This window comes from Dissoconium aciculare, assembly GCF_010015565.1.
Source record: "Dissoconium aciculare CBS 342.82 unplaced genomic scaffold K489scaffold_6, whole genome shotgun sequence".
Classification (NCBI taxonomy): domain Eukaryota; kingdom Fungi; phylum Ascomycota; class Dothideomycetes; order Mycosphaerellales; family Dissoconiaceae; genus Dissoconium; species Dissoconium aciculare.
Window position 1 is genome coordinate 251,285 of NW_022984956.1, and position 19,362 is coordinate 270,646.

General features: G+C 52.3%; 8 protein-coding genes across 8 annotated transcripts; 5 read left to right on the forward strand and 3 right to left on the reverse strand.

Annotated features, from left to right (window-relative positions):
• Positions 1 to 1,319: 1,319 nt before the first annotated feature.
• Positions 1,320 to 2,162, forward strand: K489DRAFT_318662 (uncharacterized protein; the record flags this gene model as incomplete). Its single annotated transcript, XM_033601338.1, has 1 exon — positions 1,320 to 2,162. A coding segment is annotated over one exon (843 nt), but the record flags the coding sequence as incomplete, so codon positions are not given.
• Positions 2,163 to 4,022: 1,860 nt separating this feature from the next.
• Positions 4,023 to 5,183, forward strand: K489DRAFT_380015 (uncharacterized protein). Its single transcript, XM_033604788.1, has 2 exons — positions 4,023 to 4,948; positions 5,000 to 5,183. The coding sequence occupies exon 1, from the start codon at positions 4,183 to 4,185 to the stop codon at positions 4,690 to 4,692; it is 510 nt and encodes a 169-aa protein (XP_033459681.1). The 5' UTR covers positions 4,023 to 4,182; the 3' UTR covers positions 4,693 to 4,948; positions 5,000 to 5,183.
• On the reverse strand, positions 5,023 to 7,252 carry K489DRAFT_380016 (DUF1766-domain-containing protein). Its single transcript, XM_033604789.1, has one exon. It carries the CDS (start codon positions 6,874 to 6,876, stop codon positions 5,434 to 5,436), a length of 1,443 nt encoding a protein of 480 aa, XP_033459682.1. The 5' UTR covers positions 6,877 to 7,252; the 3' UTR covers positions 5,023 to 5,433.
• A 650-nt stretch (positions 7,253 to 7,902) lies between these two features.
• Positions 7,903 to 10,475, forward strand: K489DRAFT_380018 (uncharacterized protein). The gene is made up of 3 exons (XM_033604790.1): positions 7,903 to 8,503; positions 8,565 to 10,252; positions 10,315 to 10,475. The coding sequence occupies exons 1-3, from the start codon at positions 8,058 to 8,060 to the stop codon at positions 10,428 to 10,430; spliced, it is 2,250 nt and encodes a 749-aa protein (XP_033459683.1). The 5' UTR covers positions 7,903 to 8,057; the 3' UTR covers positions 10,431 to 10,475.
• A 3,028-nt stretch (positions 10,476 to 13,503) lies between these two features.
• K489DRAFT_319698 (arsenic resistance protein ArsH) lies at positions 13,504 to 14,593 on the forward strand (the record flags this gene model as incomplete). The annotated part of the gene is made up of 3 exons (XM_033601405.1): positions 13,504 to 13,865; positions 13,934 to 14,132; positions 14,201 to 14,593. 3 exons carry the CDS (start codon positions 13,504 to 13,506, stop codon positions 14,591 to 14,593), a joined length of 954 nt encoding a protein of 317 aa, XP_033459684.1.
• Positions 14,594 to 14,692: 99 nt separating this feature from the next.
• K489DRAFT_318853 (arsenical-resistance protein ACR3) lies at positions 14,693 to 15,994 on the reverse strand (the record flags this gene model as incomplete). Its single annotated transcript, XM_033601353.1, has 4 exons — positions 14,693 to 15,349; positions 15,408 to 15,494; positions 15,560 to 15,702; positions 15,769 to 15,994. 4 exons carry the CDS (start codon positions 15,992 to 15,994, stop codon positions 14,693 to 14,695), a joined length of 1,113 nt encoding a protein of 370 aa, XP_033459685.1.
• A 395-nt stretch (positions 15,995 to 16,389) lies between these two features.
• Positions 16,390 to 17,604, forward strand: K489DRAFT_380024 (arsenate reductase). The gene is made up of 3 exons (XM_033604791.1): positions 16,390 to 17,002; positions 17,067 to 17,181; positions 17,264 to 17,604. Exons 1-3 carry the CDS (start codon positions 16,826 to 16,828, stop codon positions 17,434 to 17,436), a joined length of 465 nt encoding a protein of 154 aa, XP_033459686.1. The 5' UTR covers positions 16,390 to 16,825; the 3' UTR covers positions 17,437 to 17,604.
• On the reverse strand, positions 17,159 to 19,012 carry K489DRAFT_424352 (MFS general substrate transporter; the record flags this gene model as incomplete). The annotated part of the gene is made up of 4 exons (XM_033608266.1): positions 17,159 to 17,732; positions 17,791 to 17,884; positions 17,958 to 18,830; positions 18,896 to 19,012. The coding sequence occupies 4 exons, from the start codon at positions 19,010 to 19,012 to the stop codon at positions 17,590 to 17,592; spliced, it is 1,227 nt and encodes a 408-aa protein (XP_033459687.1). The 3' UTR covers positions 17,159 to 17,589.
• Positions 19,013 to 19,362: the final 350 nt, after the last annotated feature.

Sequence of the window (19,362 nt, forward strand, 5' to 3'; positions counted from 1 at the left end):
CCAACGAATGGAAAACGGCGTAAGATTCTCGTGATTGATGGATCGCAATGTACAATCCACGTCTCCTTTGAGATCACCGCGCGAACGCGCATTGATCCCGGAAACATTACCAAGACGACCCTGTGGTTGATGCGGTCATTTATTCTGGTGAAAGTAAGATGGATCTCCTCCGCCAGTATCTTGACACGCGCTTGGTCTGGGCATCTTGGATTACGGCGAGCGTTGTCAGCACATCGCTGTTAGTGCAAGGGACCGGAGAGCTTCCTTTTCCTAGGCACCTTCTGCTCGCACATCTCGTCGTGGCATCAATCATCACACTCATCCTCTACGCGGTGAATTGGTATAATTCGCCCATCTACCTACCTCTGGAACCTAGCAAGACATGGCCGTCCATCGACATCTCATCCCTGCTCCTCAGCATTCTTATGGCGCCGATTCTGATCGTGGCATACAAGACGCTTACACATGCCAACGACTTGTCGAATGTGATCCTGATCTTCACCTTGGATTGGCGACTGGCTGACCTCTTTGGAAAACTCTTGGAATGGAAATTAAAGGCGAGCGATGTCGCTAGATATCTCATCTTCGCGGCGGGCCTCTACTTCATATGTGTATGCAACTTCCGGTTGAGGTTCGTACCATGGTTGATGGCAATGGAAGTTTTCGCATTCACTGGCTTGGCGCAGCTGGCATTGCACTGGATGGTCAACCTTAGCAGGCCATTTATCAAACCTGCAGAGGAAAGGTACCCGGCTTTGCCGAAATACTGGGTGTTGATTTCACTGGTGGCCGTCGTAACCTCCTTCTATCTGGAGCCGGAACGCATCCATCCTGACAGATCTCCCGTCTCGACGATAGCCATAATCACGGCCGTGAGCGGCGTTGTGGTCACAGGCACCCTCTTTGCTCTGGCTTCCTCCTTTCAGGACCTGGAGAATCGACAGGAGTCATCGTTTGAAGACGAAGATTATAGCCCACGTTTCGAAGGAGCTCTGCTTCGTCTCGCCGTCGCAGGGTTCGTCATTGTGTCGGACTCTTTGTCAATCACTCAACCACTCAACATATCATACTGGCAATACCTTGGATATATCGTGGCGGCGTTGGCATTCTTGACCTGGGAAGAGACCAAACAGGGACTTCACGGGCTAGCCAAAACCATCAACCAAGTCTTCCGCGGCCAAGGAGTGACAACAGGTGCATGCACACTGGCGTTTCTGATCTTGGTCGGAGGAGCATGGATATACGCTCTGCTCCAACCTTTGGTTGCCGCTCCCATTCCGTTGGAATACACAAATCTCCCTTTAGACCCAGCACCCTTCCCAGCCTCCGACTTGGATATCGTCATTTCCCGCTACGCCGAGCCCGCAGCTGAAGTCGCCCGAACACTAGATACTCTCCTCGCCGCAGAGAGCATCCGCACATTACCAACCCGCCGCGTACTTATCTACAACAAAAACACCGACACCGCCGATTTCGAACGAGACCTCCTCACCCACCTGACCAGCAACGTGAACGTCTCCTGCCACGCCCTCGAGAACGTCGGTCGCGAAGCCGACGCCTACCTCCGCCACACCCTACAGAACTGGGACAACCTCGCGCACCACACCCTCTTCGCCCAAGCTGAGCTCGACGGCTTCTCCGAAGTCGTCCCCTGGATCGAGAAATTCTTCGTCCCCGAAACGGGCTTTTTGCACCTCTCCTATGAAGGGCGCATGTGCGCCAATTGCGCGCACTGCGGCTCCTGGACCGACGATCCAAACGTCATCTCCACCCTCTTCAGCCTGTCGAACCCGACCAGACAATGTCGAAATCTCGTCTGGACCTTCCGCGGCCAATTCATCGTCTCCGGCCCGCGGCTCCGCGCGAACGGAAAAGGCATCTATGAGCAACTCATCCAGAACCTGACGGATCCAGGGAATGCTATGCATGCTCCGGAGTATGTCGGTGGGGTCTGGCATAGCGCCCAGCATGACTCGGTGAATGATCCGGTCTTTGGATTCACGGTCGAGCGATTTTGGGGCATTCTCATGCAGTGCTCCGAGCCGCGGGTGGGCTTTCAGAGTCCTAGTGCGTTGGCGATTATGAGGAGGCCGACGTGGCTGCCGGGGGGCTATGGGGTTGATCTGGCGCAGTGTTTGGATAGACCTAGGGAGGAGTTGTAGTGGGCTTGGGAGGGGGACTTTTCGAGATTTGGTTACTGGGTTTTCTCGGCTCTCCACTAACAGGCACCGGACCTCTTGGAGGGGTTTCAAAATACCTAATATCTGCATCTGGAAAGGCAAGGCTCACTCAGAGAACGTCAAACCTAAAGACTACTCAAAGAACGGGAGAGCCCACGCGCTTTCTCCACTCAAGACGTTTGAACGGCATGACAATAGGCCGCCATCGACAGAAAGAGGCAGCGAAGCGATCAGTCCAGAAGACGCATCGCCGGAGATCATCGCCGCCAGATCCCGCCGTTTCACGGAGACCGCGACACAGAAGATATTGCCGTTCACACGACGACGGCTCCCAATATTACATTATTGTTGTAAATCGCTGTATTTCGCACAAGCCCAAGGCCGTACTTCGACAGAGCGAAGAATCAGGAGAATCATGACAAGCTCGAGCCTCTCGTACTTTATGAAGGCGGCCTTCCAAACGTTTTCTGTAGCTTGAAGGGCACAGAAAGCTCCCAATATTGCGGTTCTCGCTTGATGCACGGGGAGAATCACGAAATATCGTCGTGACTGCACTAGACACGGGATCTTCTCCCCGAATGCAAGAGGCAGTGCAGCATGCTGCGACATCATGCCGAATCTGTGGTTGGAGTTCGAGAGGCCACACCTTGGCTTCGCTTGCACCCACCCTGGGAATCGGATTTCTGCATGTCTTACGTCGCAAGTATCCAGCTACGTGGTCGACTCACGATATATGATTGGTGCACTTGCAAGAACACAGGATATCGTCGAGCTTCTCGAATTTTGTGTAAATTCCCGAATAGTCAAGAGGCAGTGCATCGTGCTGTGATCTCAAGGCGAATCTGTTGTTAGACCTCGAGAGGCCGCACCTTGGCTTCGGCTCCACCCTGGAATTCCTGCAAGCATTGCATCGGTAGTGCCCTGTTACATAGTTCATACGCGATATATGATTGGTGCAGGGGCAGAAACACAAAATATCGTCGAGATTCGGACGGCCATTGACGTAGTGCCAGCTCGGGAGGCAGTGCAGTACTCTTAAAGTTTCTCAAGTTGTGAGCTGAACCGCCCTTCCTTCACTATCGCAGCGATCCAATCTCCGCCAACGTCGTGCCTTCGACAGCTGGAAACTGTATATATATTCACGGCCTCTGGCTATTGCACAGGGCAAAGCAAAGCACAGAATATTTCCTTGAGATCATGTATCACTAACACCGGCGGCGACTCGGATATAGTACAATCCACATTGTAACATCTTGATTCCAACAGACGTCCGTTTTCATCTTGACATTTACTCTCCGCGAATATTGGTGTGTGTTTGGCAGTGGACACGCCCGGGGCCGCAAAGTTCTCCATGCTTCGTTGTTGCCCGACAGCCTTTGCCTTGTGGCGTGCCTCGATTGCATTCGGCCTTCGCTATTCATGATTGATGATTGGTTCACATGCAGAAACACATGATATCGTCGAGATTTCGTAGTTGGGTCGCCTCTCATACCTTGGGAGGCAGTGCTGAATGAACATCGAGAGGCGGCAGCTTGGCTTTCGCCTATGCAGACTGATGTTCATGCAAGTAATCTCTAGTGCGCGGCTACAGAGCGATTCGCGGTAGATAATTGGTGCAATGGTAGAAACACAGAATATCGTCGAGATCTCGGTGTTGCGTCAAACCGCTTGGCGGATGAGGCAGTGCAGCATGCTGCAACCCTATGACGAATCTGTCGTTGTGCATCTCTAGTGCCCAGCCTCACTGGTGATTCGCGACATGATAGGTTGCGCACTTACAAGAATAAAGGATATCGTCGAGCTTCTCGAATCTTGTGTAGATCCATTTGCTAAGAGGCAGTGCATCATGCTGTGATCTCAAGGCGAATCTGTTGTTAGACCTCGAGAGGCCGCACCTTGGCTTCTCCTTCGCACCCTCGTATTCCTACAAGTCTTGCGTCTCTCGTGCCTAGCTACACAGTCAATTCGCAATATATGATTAGTGTGGGGACAGAGACAAATCATGTCGTCGAGATTTTGCATCAAGCGCTGTCATCAACACGGATATTCTATTGCTAGAGGCAGTGCAAGATTCATAGAAATTCTCCTACCGAATTCTCCTACCTTTAGTCTCACCGAAATCAAGAGTCCACCAACGTACTGCCTTCTTTGGCCGTCAGGTGCGTTCAGCGAATCTTCAAGACCCCACGCCTTCTACGCCGCTTATGATTGGTGCGCGACCCAAAAAGATAGAAATGGTCGAGCTTTCGTGTCGACCTTCGCGCTCGAGAAATCTGTCGATTTTCCCTTACAAAATTGCCGTGCTGTATTACATTCTGTATTTTCAGTCACGACTTCAAAATTTGGGAGGCAGTGCACCGGATCCTCAAAACGGCGGAGGCCGCTCCGTGTCACAATTATATCAGAGTGGCTGATGCCCATCAATGGTTGTCCTGCTGTTCTCAGCCCCCAACCATGCCACAGGAGCATTATGATTCGTCCCAATCAAGAAACCACGGTCACGAGGGAGTAATAATCGGAGGACATAGGCGGACCTGGTAAGAGAAACATTGCCATGACAGTGAAATTGTGCATTTAAGTTGTGTAAACATCGCAGGATATTCATGAATAAGAAACCCGCCGGGCATTTTCGTTCAAGGCTCTGAACGATTACACTGTAGTTTCAATGGGTGTCAAATGTTCTCGCATTGAAAACATGTTATACATGCACTTCGTGTGATCATACATGACGAGACTGTAGCTCATGTATGCGTGGCGCAAAAGTCATCGTCGGTAATGGTAACTTCACCTTCGTCTTTCGAGGCTGACCAGGGATGCAGAACATAACCATTTTCCATGGCGACCAGAACATGGCGCGGACTGCATGGCTGACGTTTCATTGGTGCAAGCAGAGACACGCGAGATTGTCACTCCTCGAGTGATCCAGCATAGACTGCCAGAGTGCAAGCCGTCGTGGAAAACGAGAGGCAGTGCCGCAGCTATGCGGAATTGGTACATACAACGCATCGATCAGAGCTACCCTATCAATCATACTCTCAAGGTTGAGGTATGAGCACCGATTGCTTTCATTCGGCGTATGCTCATATGTGCCGCTGTGATGTGACACTCTCTCCTAAGGATGCGTCTAGGTATGTCGTTCATCATGTCATCCGAAAACTTCGCCCCATCACATCCATACATCACAATCTCGTAAAAAGGTGTTGCGCCCAGCTCTCGTTATACCAACATCCAGACTCGCAAGTTCCAAACAATCCTACTTTGTGCCCCCGAGCTCTGCATCCCTCTTCCGTTCCGCCCATTCCACCCATCTCCTGACGCAATCATCAACATCCTTCACGGCCTTCTGACTCGCCTTCACCTCGAACCACTCTCGATGTTCCCGTCCACACGCCTCACACTGACTTTTGGCCTGTTTCTGCGCGAGTTCGAGATGTACCAGTCGCTCCACACGTTTGACAAACGGGACCTTCCTCACTAGACCGCTCTGCCGTCGATTATGCTGTGGCTGTGATTGCCCGTGTCGCTCGGGTGAAGGCTGTGGTGAAGGCGAGGAGGTAGGAATGTACGGATACCAGCGTACGAGGTTGAGTTCGTAGCCGCATTGTCGCTGCCATTCGTGCATCCGGCGGGTGACGTTGTTGGCGCGGCCGATTTTCAGCATCACGACGTCTTCGCCGGCGGTCTCTTCCGCCGAGCCGCTGAAGGAATATTCTGTCATGACATCGCTGATGCGGCGGTGGTGTGAGCGAGGTCGCTCTAACGAGACAGGTGGTGCTAGGAGGGATCGTGCTGTGGATGTTGTGGGAACTTGTTTAGATTGCGGCGTCAGCCAGAAGATGTAGATGTAGCCCTCCTCGTCGTTTGGACTGATCGGTTTGACGAGCTCGGCGAGGAGTGATGACGCTGTCTGCGGGGGAAGGTTTGCGGGTATAATGGAAAATAGCTGCTCTGTGCGCGATGAATATCTTCGAGAGGTGTTCGGTCTGGACGATCTCCGGCCATCACCGCCCGGAGTAGGATTGGTTCGGGAAGGAAGAGAAGAAGGTGATTGAATCATGGCTGGCCTTGGTGTAGGCTGTACATCGACAACGCTCTGCAATGGCATGTTTTGCTCCGTTCTCTTTCGATGTCGAACAACCTCTAGATAGTCATCATTATCTACAATACAGCACAAAGATTGCCAAAAGCTGGGTTGCTGTTTTGGGCGAGGCCGTGGCTTTGGTCTCGTTTGTCCAACCTGAGGTGCGTTGTAAACTATGGCTTCATCTTGAGTATATACTTGTCGCGAGTGGCGGTCTTCCCGCGCTGGTCTCAGCCGACCTGCATCTTTCCTCGCTCTTCGTTGCTGACTCTCTTCCTGCGGTGTATCGTGTATTCCTAGTCGCTGCACCAAAGTGTCGAGACTCGTCCGTTCCTGCAACGGCTCCAACTCTGTCGAGCGCCTCCCTCTGGAGCCTTTCGCAACGTCCTCCTCATACTCCTCTCCCACTTCAGCTCCTGCTTGATCCTTGTGCTGCCAACAGTAAAGCCAGACTCCGTTGCCGGCATGATTTTGGAAAGTCGTGGCCCTAGCTACTGCCAATGCTCTTCTGCACGGTCTGCCTGAACTCGTAATGCCCTTACAAGTCGTTGCAGCGTTTTTGCTGTCGTTGCGGCCGAGCAGTGCCTCTGGAGCGCTAGCAAATTGGATGGGCATTCTCTACTTTGAAAGCAAGACGTGCATATCGATGATTAGTGAAGGGAGAAGAATGCACAGGAGGATCTACTGCAAGAGCAATGAAGGAAAAGAGCGCGGTGGGCTGCGGGCGTACAGCCTGTGACGTGTTCCTTGGTGGGCGCAGCGCCTGAGTGCACCAGAGATGCAGACGCGATAATCTGTTGTCTTCAATACACTCGTCATCCTTAGCTCCACGCAAGCATTGTCGCAAGTATTTCAGTCGGCGCTCAAGTCTCAACCCTTCCCATCCAAGGATTGTGTCTGGAATATCCTGTGTTGTTGTAGTGCCAAAAGGTCTGGTAGGGCTGAGCAAACAGTGTGCGCCAGGAAAACATGGCGGTGCATGACTCGCGCCCAAATATTCGCCTTTGTCGACCGGTGTTAAATTGCACTTCCACTTTAATCCCCTTCGTGGCCTGGTACAAGCATTCAACCCACTGTAACTACCTACTGTACCGTACATACGTCCTGTACCGTGTATATACTGACGCTCGACCTACCCAGAGACAAGAATTACCCATCGGTACAATGGCTGCTCTGGAGCTCTTGGCGTGTGTCGCGTGATGGTTCGATCGATATGAACTGCGAAAGCTCATCGGTGTCCCCAGCCGCACTAGACGGCGCAGGGATTCAACATCACCTCATCAATATATTGCGGCACGCATTGTCTCAGATGATGTGCAACTTCTTCTTGCATACTTTTCACGACTCACGTCACAAGGGCTTCGCCTTCATGCATTGCTTGTAGCGCACATAGCAGGCGTAAAGTCCTCATGTATGGTACGTTCGAGACAGACCAGACTAGACGTACACATGAAGCTATGTGAGCGTTCGGCGGGGACCAATGCCAAGGCCAACAAGCGAACTTGTCATTCGATCGGCATCAGGATAGACTCCTCCGCAGCAAGGCTCACGATCTCGGTCTGACTTCAGTCTTATGGCTCTGTGGCTACGATAAGTGACATGCTATGGACTGTCGATACGTGAGTACAGCGCGGTTCACGCGATGCGCCAGAAATAAGGCAACATTGAATAGCGACGAGGCAAGCACATAAGTATGGGTTATCCTTTTCTCCATCTGTAAGTGTCTCTACAACATAGCGCTATCAATTGCGATATTCCTACTCCTGTTTGACGCTTCGTAGCCCATTTGCGCCGCAATGCGTTTCTCAACTCTCGCCGCCATTGCGGGCCAATGCCTCTTAGCGTCGGCACAGCTAATTGATCTCGACTTTGTCAATTCGGAGCCTGATCCTACCTTCACGATTGCTTTAGACGCGCCTTCTCAGACAGTCACCTATGACCGGGCGTCTGCTATCGCGCATGATCGCGCCGAGGCCGGGAGTGACAGTCCTCTGGACATCGTCGAAGCCGGGCCGACAAAACGAGACACTGGCATTTCCGGCCCAATCATTGAGGCTCGGCAAGCCGCCTGCGCTCCAGCTCCCACCACATCGAACATTTACAATGCCAACTTGTCTCCACCGGAATCTTTTGTCGCCGATTCCAACCTCGCTGGAGTAGCAGACCAAGCGCCGACTCCATCCGGATATACCAACACTTTCACCAATGTGAAGGCTGCGTCGCAAGCGCATGGTTATATGGGGTATGTGGAACGCACCATAGAGTGAAAACGCGTCAGACTGTTCACCTGACTTCCTGAACAGATACTCCCTTCTATCTTCGTATGACACTGCTGCCTGTGCCGCCAAATGCAACAAGGCGAAGCTTTGCCAGTCGTTCAACATCTACTTTGAGCGCAGCCCTTCCCTGGTCCCAGGCTCCAATTGTCCCAATCCCGCTCCTACCGCGAACATCTTTTGTGTACTTTGGGGTGGTCCGGTCTACCCTGAGAATGCCAAAAATGTTGGACAGTGGCGTGCCAACTACCGTGTCGTCATTGCAGGTAGCAATGGATACACCTTGACTTCCGCCCTCGGTTTGAAAAACACGGCAGCCATCAATTCACCAATTGAGAATTGCAACGGCGCATACACATACCTAGGCATGCGCCTGTTCAATGACGGTGCGCCGTTCGATCCGCAACGCTGCGCTGCCGTTTGCTCCGACACCTCTAGCTACAACACTAATCACAATCCGGATCCAACTAAGCCCCCAACCCTTTGCAAGTTTTTCAACACCTATATCCTGAGTAAAAACTACGTCAGCCAGGGACAAGTCTGCTCTTTATACTCTCAATACTGGGATCCAGCGGTATACGCTGTGAATGATGGCCAATGGGATTCCAAGGGCAACCACTTCACCATCTCGTCCAGTGTGTTCGTGAAGAATGCCACAGATGTGGTCACGCCAGTATGCCCAAACAACGTGCTCCAGCTGAAACAAGACTCAGCTGCCGGTGCTTTCTGCACATCCTACAACAGCTACGTCGCGCCCGTGGTGACAGTGACCGCCACCAGTGGCACGACTACGATCCAACGTTGCGCAGCTCCCACGCTGACAGCTAGAAAGCGCGAGAACACGGCTGGCGGATTTGTCGAAGCTGTTCTTGCCGTCTACCCGGAAAAGATTGCTCCTCAAACCACCGGCGCTGCTGCGTCTGTGACTATCGCTGCTGGGTCCATCACAGTCGCTGCAGCTCTCGCCTCGGCTACTGCGGAGGCAGTAAGCTCGCTCGGTTTGGATACCTCCAGCAGTGTCGCACCTACGACCACAACTCAAGCAGCGCGTCGCCGACAAGCACCAGTGACCCCCAGCATTCTACTGGGCCGTGACCCTCGTGAAATTGCATCGGTCTGTTCTCAGGTTGCTACTGGAACCAACACCATCACTCAGACCGCTCAAGCTACTCAGATCAGCGATGCCAACTGCGCCCAATACCCATCGACCTGCTCAGACGGCTCTAGCCCAAGTCTTATCTTCGGAGACTTTACCAGAGCGACTGACTCTTACGATGACTACAGTTCGACCATCGAGCTACCTTTTCCGATCTGCATCTATGACTCCTGCTCGTCTATTGCGCATCCGACTACCAATGGAATGATCACGCTCGGTGATTTTGAAACAGCGACATACACGAACAGACCCATCCCCTACAGCTTGGGCAATCTTGGGGTTGCACAGCCTGCCCTATTTGCATTCCACGACGACTTATACATTTTTGCCGGTCAACGTCATTACATGGATTTCAGCATCTGTGGAGCATCAGGATCGCGTAGCGTGACATTCGACTGGCGCATGGGTGCCTTCAATGCGCCTTCGGATGGGCCCTTGTACAGCTTCAGCGCAACCTTCTATGAGGCCCAGCCAGGCCGAGTCTTCTTGAACTACTTCGGCACGACAGATCAAGGTATCTCTGCAACAATCGGCATGCAGGGAACGCGGGCGGGAGCCGGTAAGTCCTCTATGTTTCGCCCTGACACCACTCCGCAAAAGATACTGACCACCACGCCGCAGTCACGTCTTACCAGTATTCGTATAACGAGGCTGCCATTACCAACGGTCTTGGCCTTATCCTTGACCCCGCGGCAGGATATTTCGGCCGGGCAGAAGCCCGCCCTCAATCTGCGTGAAAAGCTTTCGAAAGCAGACCTATCACCAAATTTGTCTCTGGGCACTGCGATGGGCAGGTTGCTCTCCAAGCTGGCTGGGTTGGCGATGCGTCAGTACCTGTATGAATTCTCAGGGCTTCATACCATCATCTTGCTTCTAATGTTTCCATGCGATAAATGATTATGACCTTTCAACCTTTCTGCTCACATCGCGTCTTTGCTCGGGGCCCACCTACGATTAGACTCGCCGAACGCTGTGGCGAACCCGACTGCGAATGCTGTTTTCCCTCGCTCGCCTGTTGGCAAATTCGCAAAAGTCCATGCGTAATGTCCTCGTCGCCGGAGTCATAAATTTCGGGCCGCAGATCGCGAAGAATCCTTCCTCCTATGGGCGCAAAGAACCACTTGGCGTATAACGTGGCATGTCTTCAAGGAAGTCCATGATCCAAATCTGAGCACATTGGATCATGGGCGGTATGAGACAGTGCATCGCAGCCATACTGACTAGCAGCTTATCGTGAATGTCGAAGGCTCTGATGCCCTTTGTAATCGAATGTCAGACGAGGTGCATCAATCGAGGTTGCCGCCTGGATTTCACGCCACGTAAGAACTCTTGCAGCGCAGGACAGCCATTCGAGTAGCATCTTAGCATATTTCGCCCTTGGTCTGCGTGCTCTATTAAGGATGTGGCTGACAATGCGAGCGTATCTATCACGTTTTGACACCTTCATCCCAACTTCTGATGAAGTCATGAGGAGAAGTCCTGATGAGCTCAGAGGCAGAAGTTGTGGCTGGGTCATCGGAGGCAGGTAGGCCACAAGAGTTCTGACCGGGTTCTGACCGGGCGGGGACATGGTCCGAAGTCGCGTCTCTCCGCGTCCGCCAATGATCTCTACAGCCGTATATCACTGCACTGCCCCTCAAGACACTCCCGGACGGGGCGGCCTCTTCTTGCATCGCCAAGAGGTTGACTCAGCACTGCCGGATTCCGTGGGCAATACTTCCAGCCTGGTCAATTGTGCGATGGGAATAGTATGGAGCGATTCTCAAGAAACATGGTAGGCCCCGAGCTTGACAATGCCCTCGCTGCTGCACTGTCTGCTGCGCTGCGAAGAAGAGACATCTTGTCGAGCAAGCATAGCTGATCCCCAAAACCTGCCCTGCCGCTGCTGCATAAGCATCTCGGCACTCCGCACAATTGTTGAGCAGTTATTCTCTGCACACGATGTGAACCAGTCAAATGAAGAACAGCGAGCAACCGAGCATGGTCTAGACATTTGGCACTGCCAATGGGAGAAATAAGCGCGCGACACCCACGAATGCTGAGCATTTCTTCTCTGTTGACAATGCGAACCAGTCAACCGATGAGCAGCAAGCCACTGACCCTGTTCTCAACTTCGCGCTGCTTCTACAGCATCCATTGCCAAGCAACATTACGGTAATGTTGTCGACTGTTGTGAATTTATTTTCTGTCTATCCTGTGTCCCAACCACAGCTTCTAATAGCAGCGAAAGATTACGCGGCCTTCGACGATGCATAGCGAGCGCCAGATTTCAAGCATACATTGTCCCATTCTACCCTCTGAAGTAACCGTGGAGTTGTGTTCGGGTCTAAAATACAGCTTCGGCTGACCGCCTGGACGCTGTGTGTATCCTGATCACATAACATTCAATTGGATCGGGTGTTCATTGATTGACCGGCCCATTAAGATACACTCTGTACTTTATGTGGAATCGCTCTGCTGTCGTGTACGTGAAGTCCATCGCATGAATTTGAAACGAAACGAAGCTGAGCAGCCCATCCTTATCCGTGTTGCCCATCGAACGTAGAGACTTCAGTCCGAGCGAGTATCCATGATTTCGTCGACTTGGACCTGCACTGCCGCAACTGCCAGCGTATTATTTTGATGAGTCGACGTATAACTTGTAAGGTTGGACAATTGTTCCCTTTAGCAGCGTGTCTCTGTTGCAGAGGTGACGGGAAAGCGCGTATCTGAGGATGGACACTACGAGCGCAGAAGTTACTCGTCGCACAATTGACATCCAATGGAAAGCTCGTTATCAACACCGGCACTGCCGCTTTGAAAACCGGTGTCCGTGGCGTTTTCCAGAGCTTGAGCATTTCTTCTCTTTTCACAGCGTGCGCCAATCACATCGGCGAGAAACAGCCAACAAAGTGCGGCCTCGTTGGGTCAGACGTTTCCCAGAGAGAGACAGGGACAGAGGCCGCAAGCTCAGCATTCACAGCCAGCACTGCCTCTCGTACCGGTGAGACTACCGGTGAGAGTGAGAATAGTTGAGGATGAGTATGTTTCTACATTCTACAGCGTACACCAACCATACCAGCGAACAAAAGCCATCGAAATGCGGCCTCACGAAGAAGGCAGCATTCTGCTCCCGAGCGCGAGACACTGCCTCAGGATACCATATTGCACCACTTTACAACGTGCTCCGCAAAGGGGACGAGTGCATCATGATCCATCCACTGCGGATGCGACTATCACACGTGCAAGCTGAAATGCAAGCTTCGGGGTGTGTGCTTATCAGCCTACTTGATGTATTTTATGCTCTCGTTTTGAGACTTCTCGCTGATATAATATTTCAGCCATCGAGTTCCTCATCAGCGCTTGTGCGCATGATGGAAGTGGAGTTAAATTACATTGGCTAGGATATCATCACTTGCCTGGAATAAACATTCCAAGTGTGTTAGGCAGGTCGAGTGCTGTGGTAGGAATCGTTCACCGAACGGGGAGAACTTGCGTGGGCCGCCGCCGTGCCCTGCAGGAAATTCGGCCAATCATTATTGTCTAGTGACGCCCTTCCTCCAAGCTACTTGCACTGCGTCAAACCAGAATCGTACATCAACCCTGCCCAGATGAAATGGCAAATACCTAGGCATCTTTTGTCTATCAGATATAAGGATGCTACTCTTCGATGGTCTGTAATTCGAACAGACAATGAACATCTGCGGTCCGCCTCTCGTCAAGTGCGCACGTCAGTCAACATTTGCTGGTATTGCCGCTTGTCGATCGAGCCGCTCGCCTCGCTTCCATTACCCAATCGTCACATTGAGCACGAGGGCGCGACTCAGTACAATGTTACCTCACCAAGCTCGACTAGACCAACCCACGGAGGGAGGGACACGCACACCGCAATATAACATATCCGAGTCGGCTCCCGCGCAAGGAGATCTCAACAACACTTCGTCAATGCGTCAGATCGAGAAACTAGGCGTGAATGAAGACTTCGCTTATCGGTCCCTCGAGATCCCGACTGAGGAGGACGACCCTGAGATAGCAGAAAAGTATCGTCCTTTCCGTCTCGACGCCGCCGTGGCAGCCGAGGATTGGGTTTCGAAGCTGGAGCTGGCCACTGTGGCAGAGATGGCCCACGACGACATTGTCAAGACCGGCCAGCGGCTGAAAGTGCTGGTACTATACGGTAGTCTAAGACAACGGTATGCACGAACTCGCTGCACACCCATTCAACTTGAATTTCGTTTGTTTCCAAGCTGACAGCCTGTAGCTCCTACTCCAAATTGCTCGCCTTTGAGATTTCTCGCACTCTCTGGCGTCTTGGCTGCGATGTCCGCGTCTACGATCCTTCCGGTCTCCCCATGAAAGACGATGTACAGCATATGCACCCCAAAGTCCAAGAACTGCGCGACCTGAGCCGATGGAGCGATGGTCATTTCTGGATCTCCCCCGAGCAGCACGGGAACTTGGTATGCGAGCCCTTTGACGCCATCCTACCTTATTCGCCGTGACATCATTAACCACTCCTGATATACAGACTGCTGTTTTCAAGAATCAGATTGACTGGATTCCACTCTCGACCGGCAGTGTTCGACCCACACAAGGCCGCACTCTAGGTCTAGCGATGGTCTCAGGAGGCTCGCAGTCATTTAACACTGTGAACAACCTTCGTATTCTCGGTCGCTGGATGCGAATGTTCGCCATACCCAACCAGTCCTCGATTCCGAAAGCCTACACCCTCTTCACTGAAGAGACCGCTAGCGAAGGAGGATCAAGGCTGATAGAAGGAGGCAACAGGGACCGCGTGGTTGATTGTGTCGAGGAGTTTGTCAAATATACGATTTTGATGCGCCCGCATTTTGGACTCATGGGTGACAGGTACAGTGAAAGGGAGGAACGGAAGACCAAGGAGGCAAAGCGAAACGCGTGAAGGGACACGAGACGCGAGATCCAAGACGCACCGAATTTTTCATGTTTTCTTGGCGATTGCTTTAAAAATACATTGACTGTTGATCTAATGTGGCGGCCATCACTGTTTCCACCCACGCCGCTTGGCCAACCACTTCGCTAAGTATACCAAACCAAGCAACACCGGCACTTCGATCAACGGTCCCACAGTAGAAGCGAGTGCCTGATCGCTGTCAGGCCCATATGTTGCCACGGCGACAGCGATGGCAAGCTCAAAGTTGTTACTCGCGGCAGTAAAGCTTTGGGTGGCCGACAGCTTGTATCCGAACCCGAGACGGTGCGAGACCGCTAGGGTGACGGAAAAAATCACGAAAAAGTACACGACCAAGGGCGCTGCAACCCGGACCACGGAGACAATCTGGTGCACGACTTGGCGACCCTGGCTGGCGAAAAGCACGAGAATGGTGTAAAGCAGGCCAATGAGGGACCAAGGGGAGAGATACTTCAGGAATACCCGATCATACCATTCGGGGCTTGCGAGCCATTGTAGCGCAAATCGCGTGATGACAGCAGCACCCAAGGGAATCCCAAGAAAAACGGCAACGCTGATTGCGACGGTTGGATATGAGACCGTGACCTCCGACTTGGAATGGCTGATGATGTTGATGAAGAAAATCGCCATCGGCGCATAGAGTACGATTTGGAGAACGGAATTGATGGCCACCAAGATTGCGCAGTAGTGGTTGTCACCGCCAGCCAGCTCGGTCCAGATCAAGACCTATAGCGAAATGGTTAGCGAAAGAGATCGAGAACGTAGGAGAGAATTCCAATCTTACCATCGCAATACAGCGTGCTAGTCCGACCAGGATGAGGCCTTCGCGAAGTCCGGCCTGGTCTGGCAGGAATGCCCATGCCAGTCCAAGCTACACAGGGTCAGCGTGTTGTGATTCTAGCTAGCATCGCCGGAGTTTGTGCCTGGGAGACTAACCATCAAGAAAGGCGCAACGATCCAATTGACGAAGACGCTGAACGCCACCTGGATCCAGAGCTGCTTGGAACGGAAGGTTTGATGTAAAGTCTCGTACTTGACTTTACATAAGATCGGATACATCATGACGAGCAAGCCGACGGCTACAAGCAACCACGTTCAAATTAGTCAAGACCGCTCTCGAGCTCTGGGCGACGGCAAAGGCATACCTATCGGAATGGACACGCCAACAAATTTTCCCTTTTGTAGGGCCGGTCCTGTTTCAGGAACGAAGTTGCCAAGCAGGACGCCGATGATCATAGCGAGGAGGATCCACAGCGCGAGCAGACGGTCGAGCCAACCGAGGGCTTTGAAAGCAGACGACTTCTCCTCCTCAGGCGGTGGGGAGGGAGTCTGCTTCTCCGCATCTGTGTTGAAATGGGCGTCTCCAGTCATGCTGGATGGTTCCATCGCGCTGTGAGCGCGATCAGGTGTTGTCGCAGCGGTCGCCATGCTGTTGGGCAAATGTTCGTATTGTGGCAATTGACAATATTTCGCTGCTGTTACGGCTCGTGTCGATGAAAGGACAATGTTGAGAAATTTCCGTTGGTATGCGAAGTCATGGAGGTCTCTATGTAGCCGCGACGCTCGCCTCTTCGCGACGAGGTGACATGTGTGCACGATGATACAAGGCGATCCATGGAACGGCATCTAGACATGCCCACGGTTCAAATCTTGCAGCTAGTACGCTTTGGGAACGAAGCGGGCTCCGCACGTGCGTCCTAGAATGTCATTGCCGACCCTTCATTTGTCCGGCTCGGGTCGACAATAAGTCAGCTGTCTGGTGGAGGGCTAGTCATGATGACCGATGGAAGATATCTCCGGAATGTTCTGCCAAGCTATTGCATGTCATTCCCTTGCAGCCATTGATACAGGTGTTTTGATCATGCCTTTGCTGGTGACATTCTAGATGCGCACAAGCGACGTGAGGCGCATTGGCAGGACACGGGCCGTGACGACCAACTTGAAAAGCAGCAAGGATGTCGTGAATCACCATGCAAACACCTGGGCAGTCGACTCCTTCGATCTCATTGATTGCATATGCAAGCAAGTCCACCAGCGCTCAGTTCAAGATTGATCGGCCTTGGCCAACGCAGAAGATTACGAGGCTTTCAATCAAATCTCAAAGCACTTTCCTTCCACAGCTCTTACTTGCCCTTGTACTCGCGCTTGCCATTACACCGCCAACGTTCATCTCAGCCTGCTCTGTTGCTCGTCCGTTTCACCATGGCCGCTCAAGCGACGTCATCCGCCGACAGCGCTGAACAACCTTGGTATGCTGCCTACCCCCAGGCGCAATCGAAGCCACACTCTATTGCTCGCTCCCAGGTGCTAGAGCTGCTGAAGCAAGGCACGGAAGGGCATAAGGCAGTGCTTGTAGATTTGCGTAGGACAGACTTTGAGGTATGATTTGCTACAGGACACGTTTCAAGGGGTTGGCAAGTTCAAATGCTGATCGGCCTTGTAGGGCGGCACTATCCAAGGCTCGATAAACCTACCTGCTCAAAGCATCTACCCGACGATCCCTTCGCTCTACACCATCTTCCGGGCTGCTGGTGTCCAACGTGTCATTTGGTATTGCGGTACGCTCGACATATACCTTGTTCCAGGACGAGGACGTTCTACGTCCAAGAGTCACTCGAATTCTGTGCTGACCTTGTGTAGGATCATCGCGCGGCCGTGGCAACCGCGCTGCGGCTTGGTTCGCTGACTACCTTGAGGAGCGTTCAGACAAGACCATGCAGAGTCTTGTACTTGAAGGAGGAATCAAAGGCTGGGTTGGTGAGAAGGGTGAATACCTGCAGTATGTGCAAGGATATGATGAGTCTAAATGGTGAGCGCTGTCTGATGTGAAGCGAATTTTGTAAAATGATTTGATGTTGCTGGTCACACGAGGCTTCCTCTGTCTCCCCGAACCCTCAGCGTGTGAATGGCTTACCATGGTGATAATGCTGCACAGCAAACTTCTCTTCATTGTTTTTCCTCTGTGCTTAGCGCTCTTTACGTTTGACACGCCTCAGCTCCATCATGATCAGCGCGGCACAGACGTAGGAAAGCCCAACAAACAGCTGTGGGAACAGATACGGTCTCGCGGAGTTCGGTCGCCGTATCTCGAGTGCGATGGTTTGTGAGACTACGGGCATCACCGTTAGTCTTGCTGTAAGCTTTTTTGAAGCAGAACTCGTGCTTACACGTGGTAGGCAGGATGATTGTCGTCCACGATAACGAGAGTAATGACTGTAGATGCACAAGTCCAGCAACTTCGACGCAAAGGGGACCGATTGTCTGTCGGCCCAATAATTAGCAAGCAGGGAGACTTGGTGAGAAGGCCCGACATTGCGGCAACAGCCAAACCTACCATCCAGAACACCCCTAATGTGGCGCCCGCAAGCAGCGAGTAGAACACCAAAAGCGGATAAGATTGAGCTGGTATCCAGAAAGCAAAGCATGATAAACCACAGGCGAGGGTCAAAGCACCCGCGACGTCGATCCGGTCAGATTTGTCGCTCGCGATACCAATGACCGGGCGGCCAATAGCGGTGCCAATATTCAGGAAGCCGATGATATTAGTGGCCCGCTGTGGCGAACAACCAATGGAGAGCGCAAAGTCGGACAATGAGAACAAAAGTGTGATGTAGCCCAGCATACTCACGAAAGACCACGCAAGCAGAAGTTGGACGTCATACCTCGTGAGCAAAGAAGTATCGAAAGCTAACTGTGGCGGTCGAATGTACTTGTTACGATCGCGAAGCAGACTTGTCGCAATGACAAGAAGAAAAAAGGTGATCAGACCAGTCGCACATAGGGCCCATTGCAGCCCGAAGGCATCGATGATCGCTCCTGTCGCCCAGGCGAATAAAGCTCCTCCGAAACCAGAGCCGGAACTCGCAATCCCGTTTGCTAGGCTCCGGCGGGCCTCGAACCATTGGGATAGAATAGGCAAGCTGGGAACGTAGATGAAGCCGATACCAAGGCCAACAAGAATTCCTTGGGTAATCATGAGCTGCCAGATTTGATTCAAAAAGCCGGCCGCAACGTAGCCGCTGGTCTGAAGCACAATTCCAATCGACATCGTCGCGAATTTGCCGAAGCGGTGGGTAAGCCTCGTCACAAGCGGAGCCGCGATCATCGCGCACGCAAAGTTGAAACCACCGACGAGGGCGTACTCCAGGTCCGACGAGTCGGGAAAGAGTTCGGTGCCGAGATAGTATGATAGATATACGCCGAAAGACTAGTATGCGTGGTAGTAAGCGATGTGATTGTGATCCTACATGAGTCCGTGGAACTCGCGCGTACCGCCACCGCACCCCATGTTGAGAAATTGACCAAGAATAATGAGGCGACACAGACCCAGCCGTAACCGCCGTCTGGCGGAGTTGCGCTGTCCGCGTCGAATTCGACTGTCAGTGGCATAGTAAGAATGGATGTGGCATAGCAAGAATGGATGTGGTAAGAAGTCAACAACGAAGTTGCCCGAAGTTGGGGCAAGTGTATAACGTAATCCATCAGCGAGCCGGCCACACCACCGAACCCGCCACTTTTCCTTGGCATTGTAAACATCATCTTTCCTTTATAATATCTCAACAACAAGACATGTTATTAGATAATCAAGAAGGCAGAATCGAGCTTGCTATTAATGCCTACAGATCTGGTCAATTTCGGAGCCAACGGAGCGCAGCTGCAGCTTTTGGTGTTCAACATCAGAAACTCTCTACAAGACTGAATGGAACTAGCTCTCGCGCCACTATGGTTCCAAACTGTCG

Bases quoted from the DNA above. Each gene is read 5' to 3' on its own strand.
- K489DRAFT_380024 (XM_033604791.1), top strand. From the start codon at position 16,826: ATGGCCGCTCAAGCGACGTCATCCGCCGACAGCGCTGAACAACCTTGG. The intron at 17,003-17,066 runs GTATGATTTGCT...TCGGCCTTGTAG, and splicing joins TGCGTAGGACAGACTTTGAG to GGCGGCACTATCCAAGGCTC. The intron at 17,182-17,263 runs GTACGCTCGACA...GACCTTGTGTAG, and splicing joins ACGTGTCATTTGGTATTGCG to GATCATCGCGCGGCCGTGGC.
- K489DRAFT_380018 (XM_033604790.1), top strand. From the start codon at position 8,058: ATGCGTTTCTCAACTCTCGCCGCCATTGCGGGCCAATGCCTCTTAGCG. The intron at 8,504-8,564 runs GTATGTGGAACG...CTTCCTGAACAG, and splicing joins CAAGCGCATGGTTATATGGG to ATACTCCCTTCTATCTTCGT. The intron at 10,253-10,314 runs GTAAGTCCTCTA...ACCACGCCGCAG, and splicing joins GGGAACGCGGGCGGGAGCCG to TCACGTCTTACCAGTATTCG.
- K489DRAFT_380015 (XM_033604788.1), top strand. From the start codon at position 4,183: ATGTCGTCGAGATTTTGCATCAAGCGCTGTCATCAACACGGATATTCT.
- K489DRAFT_380016 (XM_033604789.1), bottom strand. From the start codon at position 6,876: ATGCCCATCCAATTTGCTAGCGCTCCAGAGGCACTGCTCGGCCGCAAC.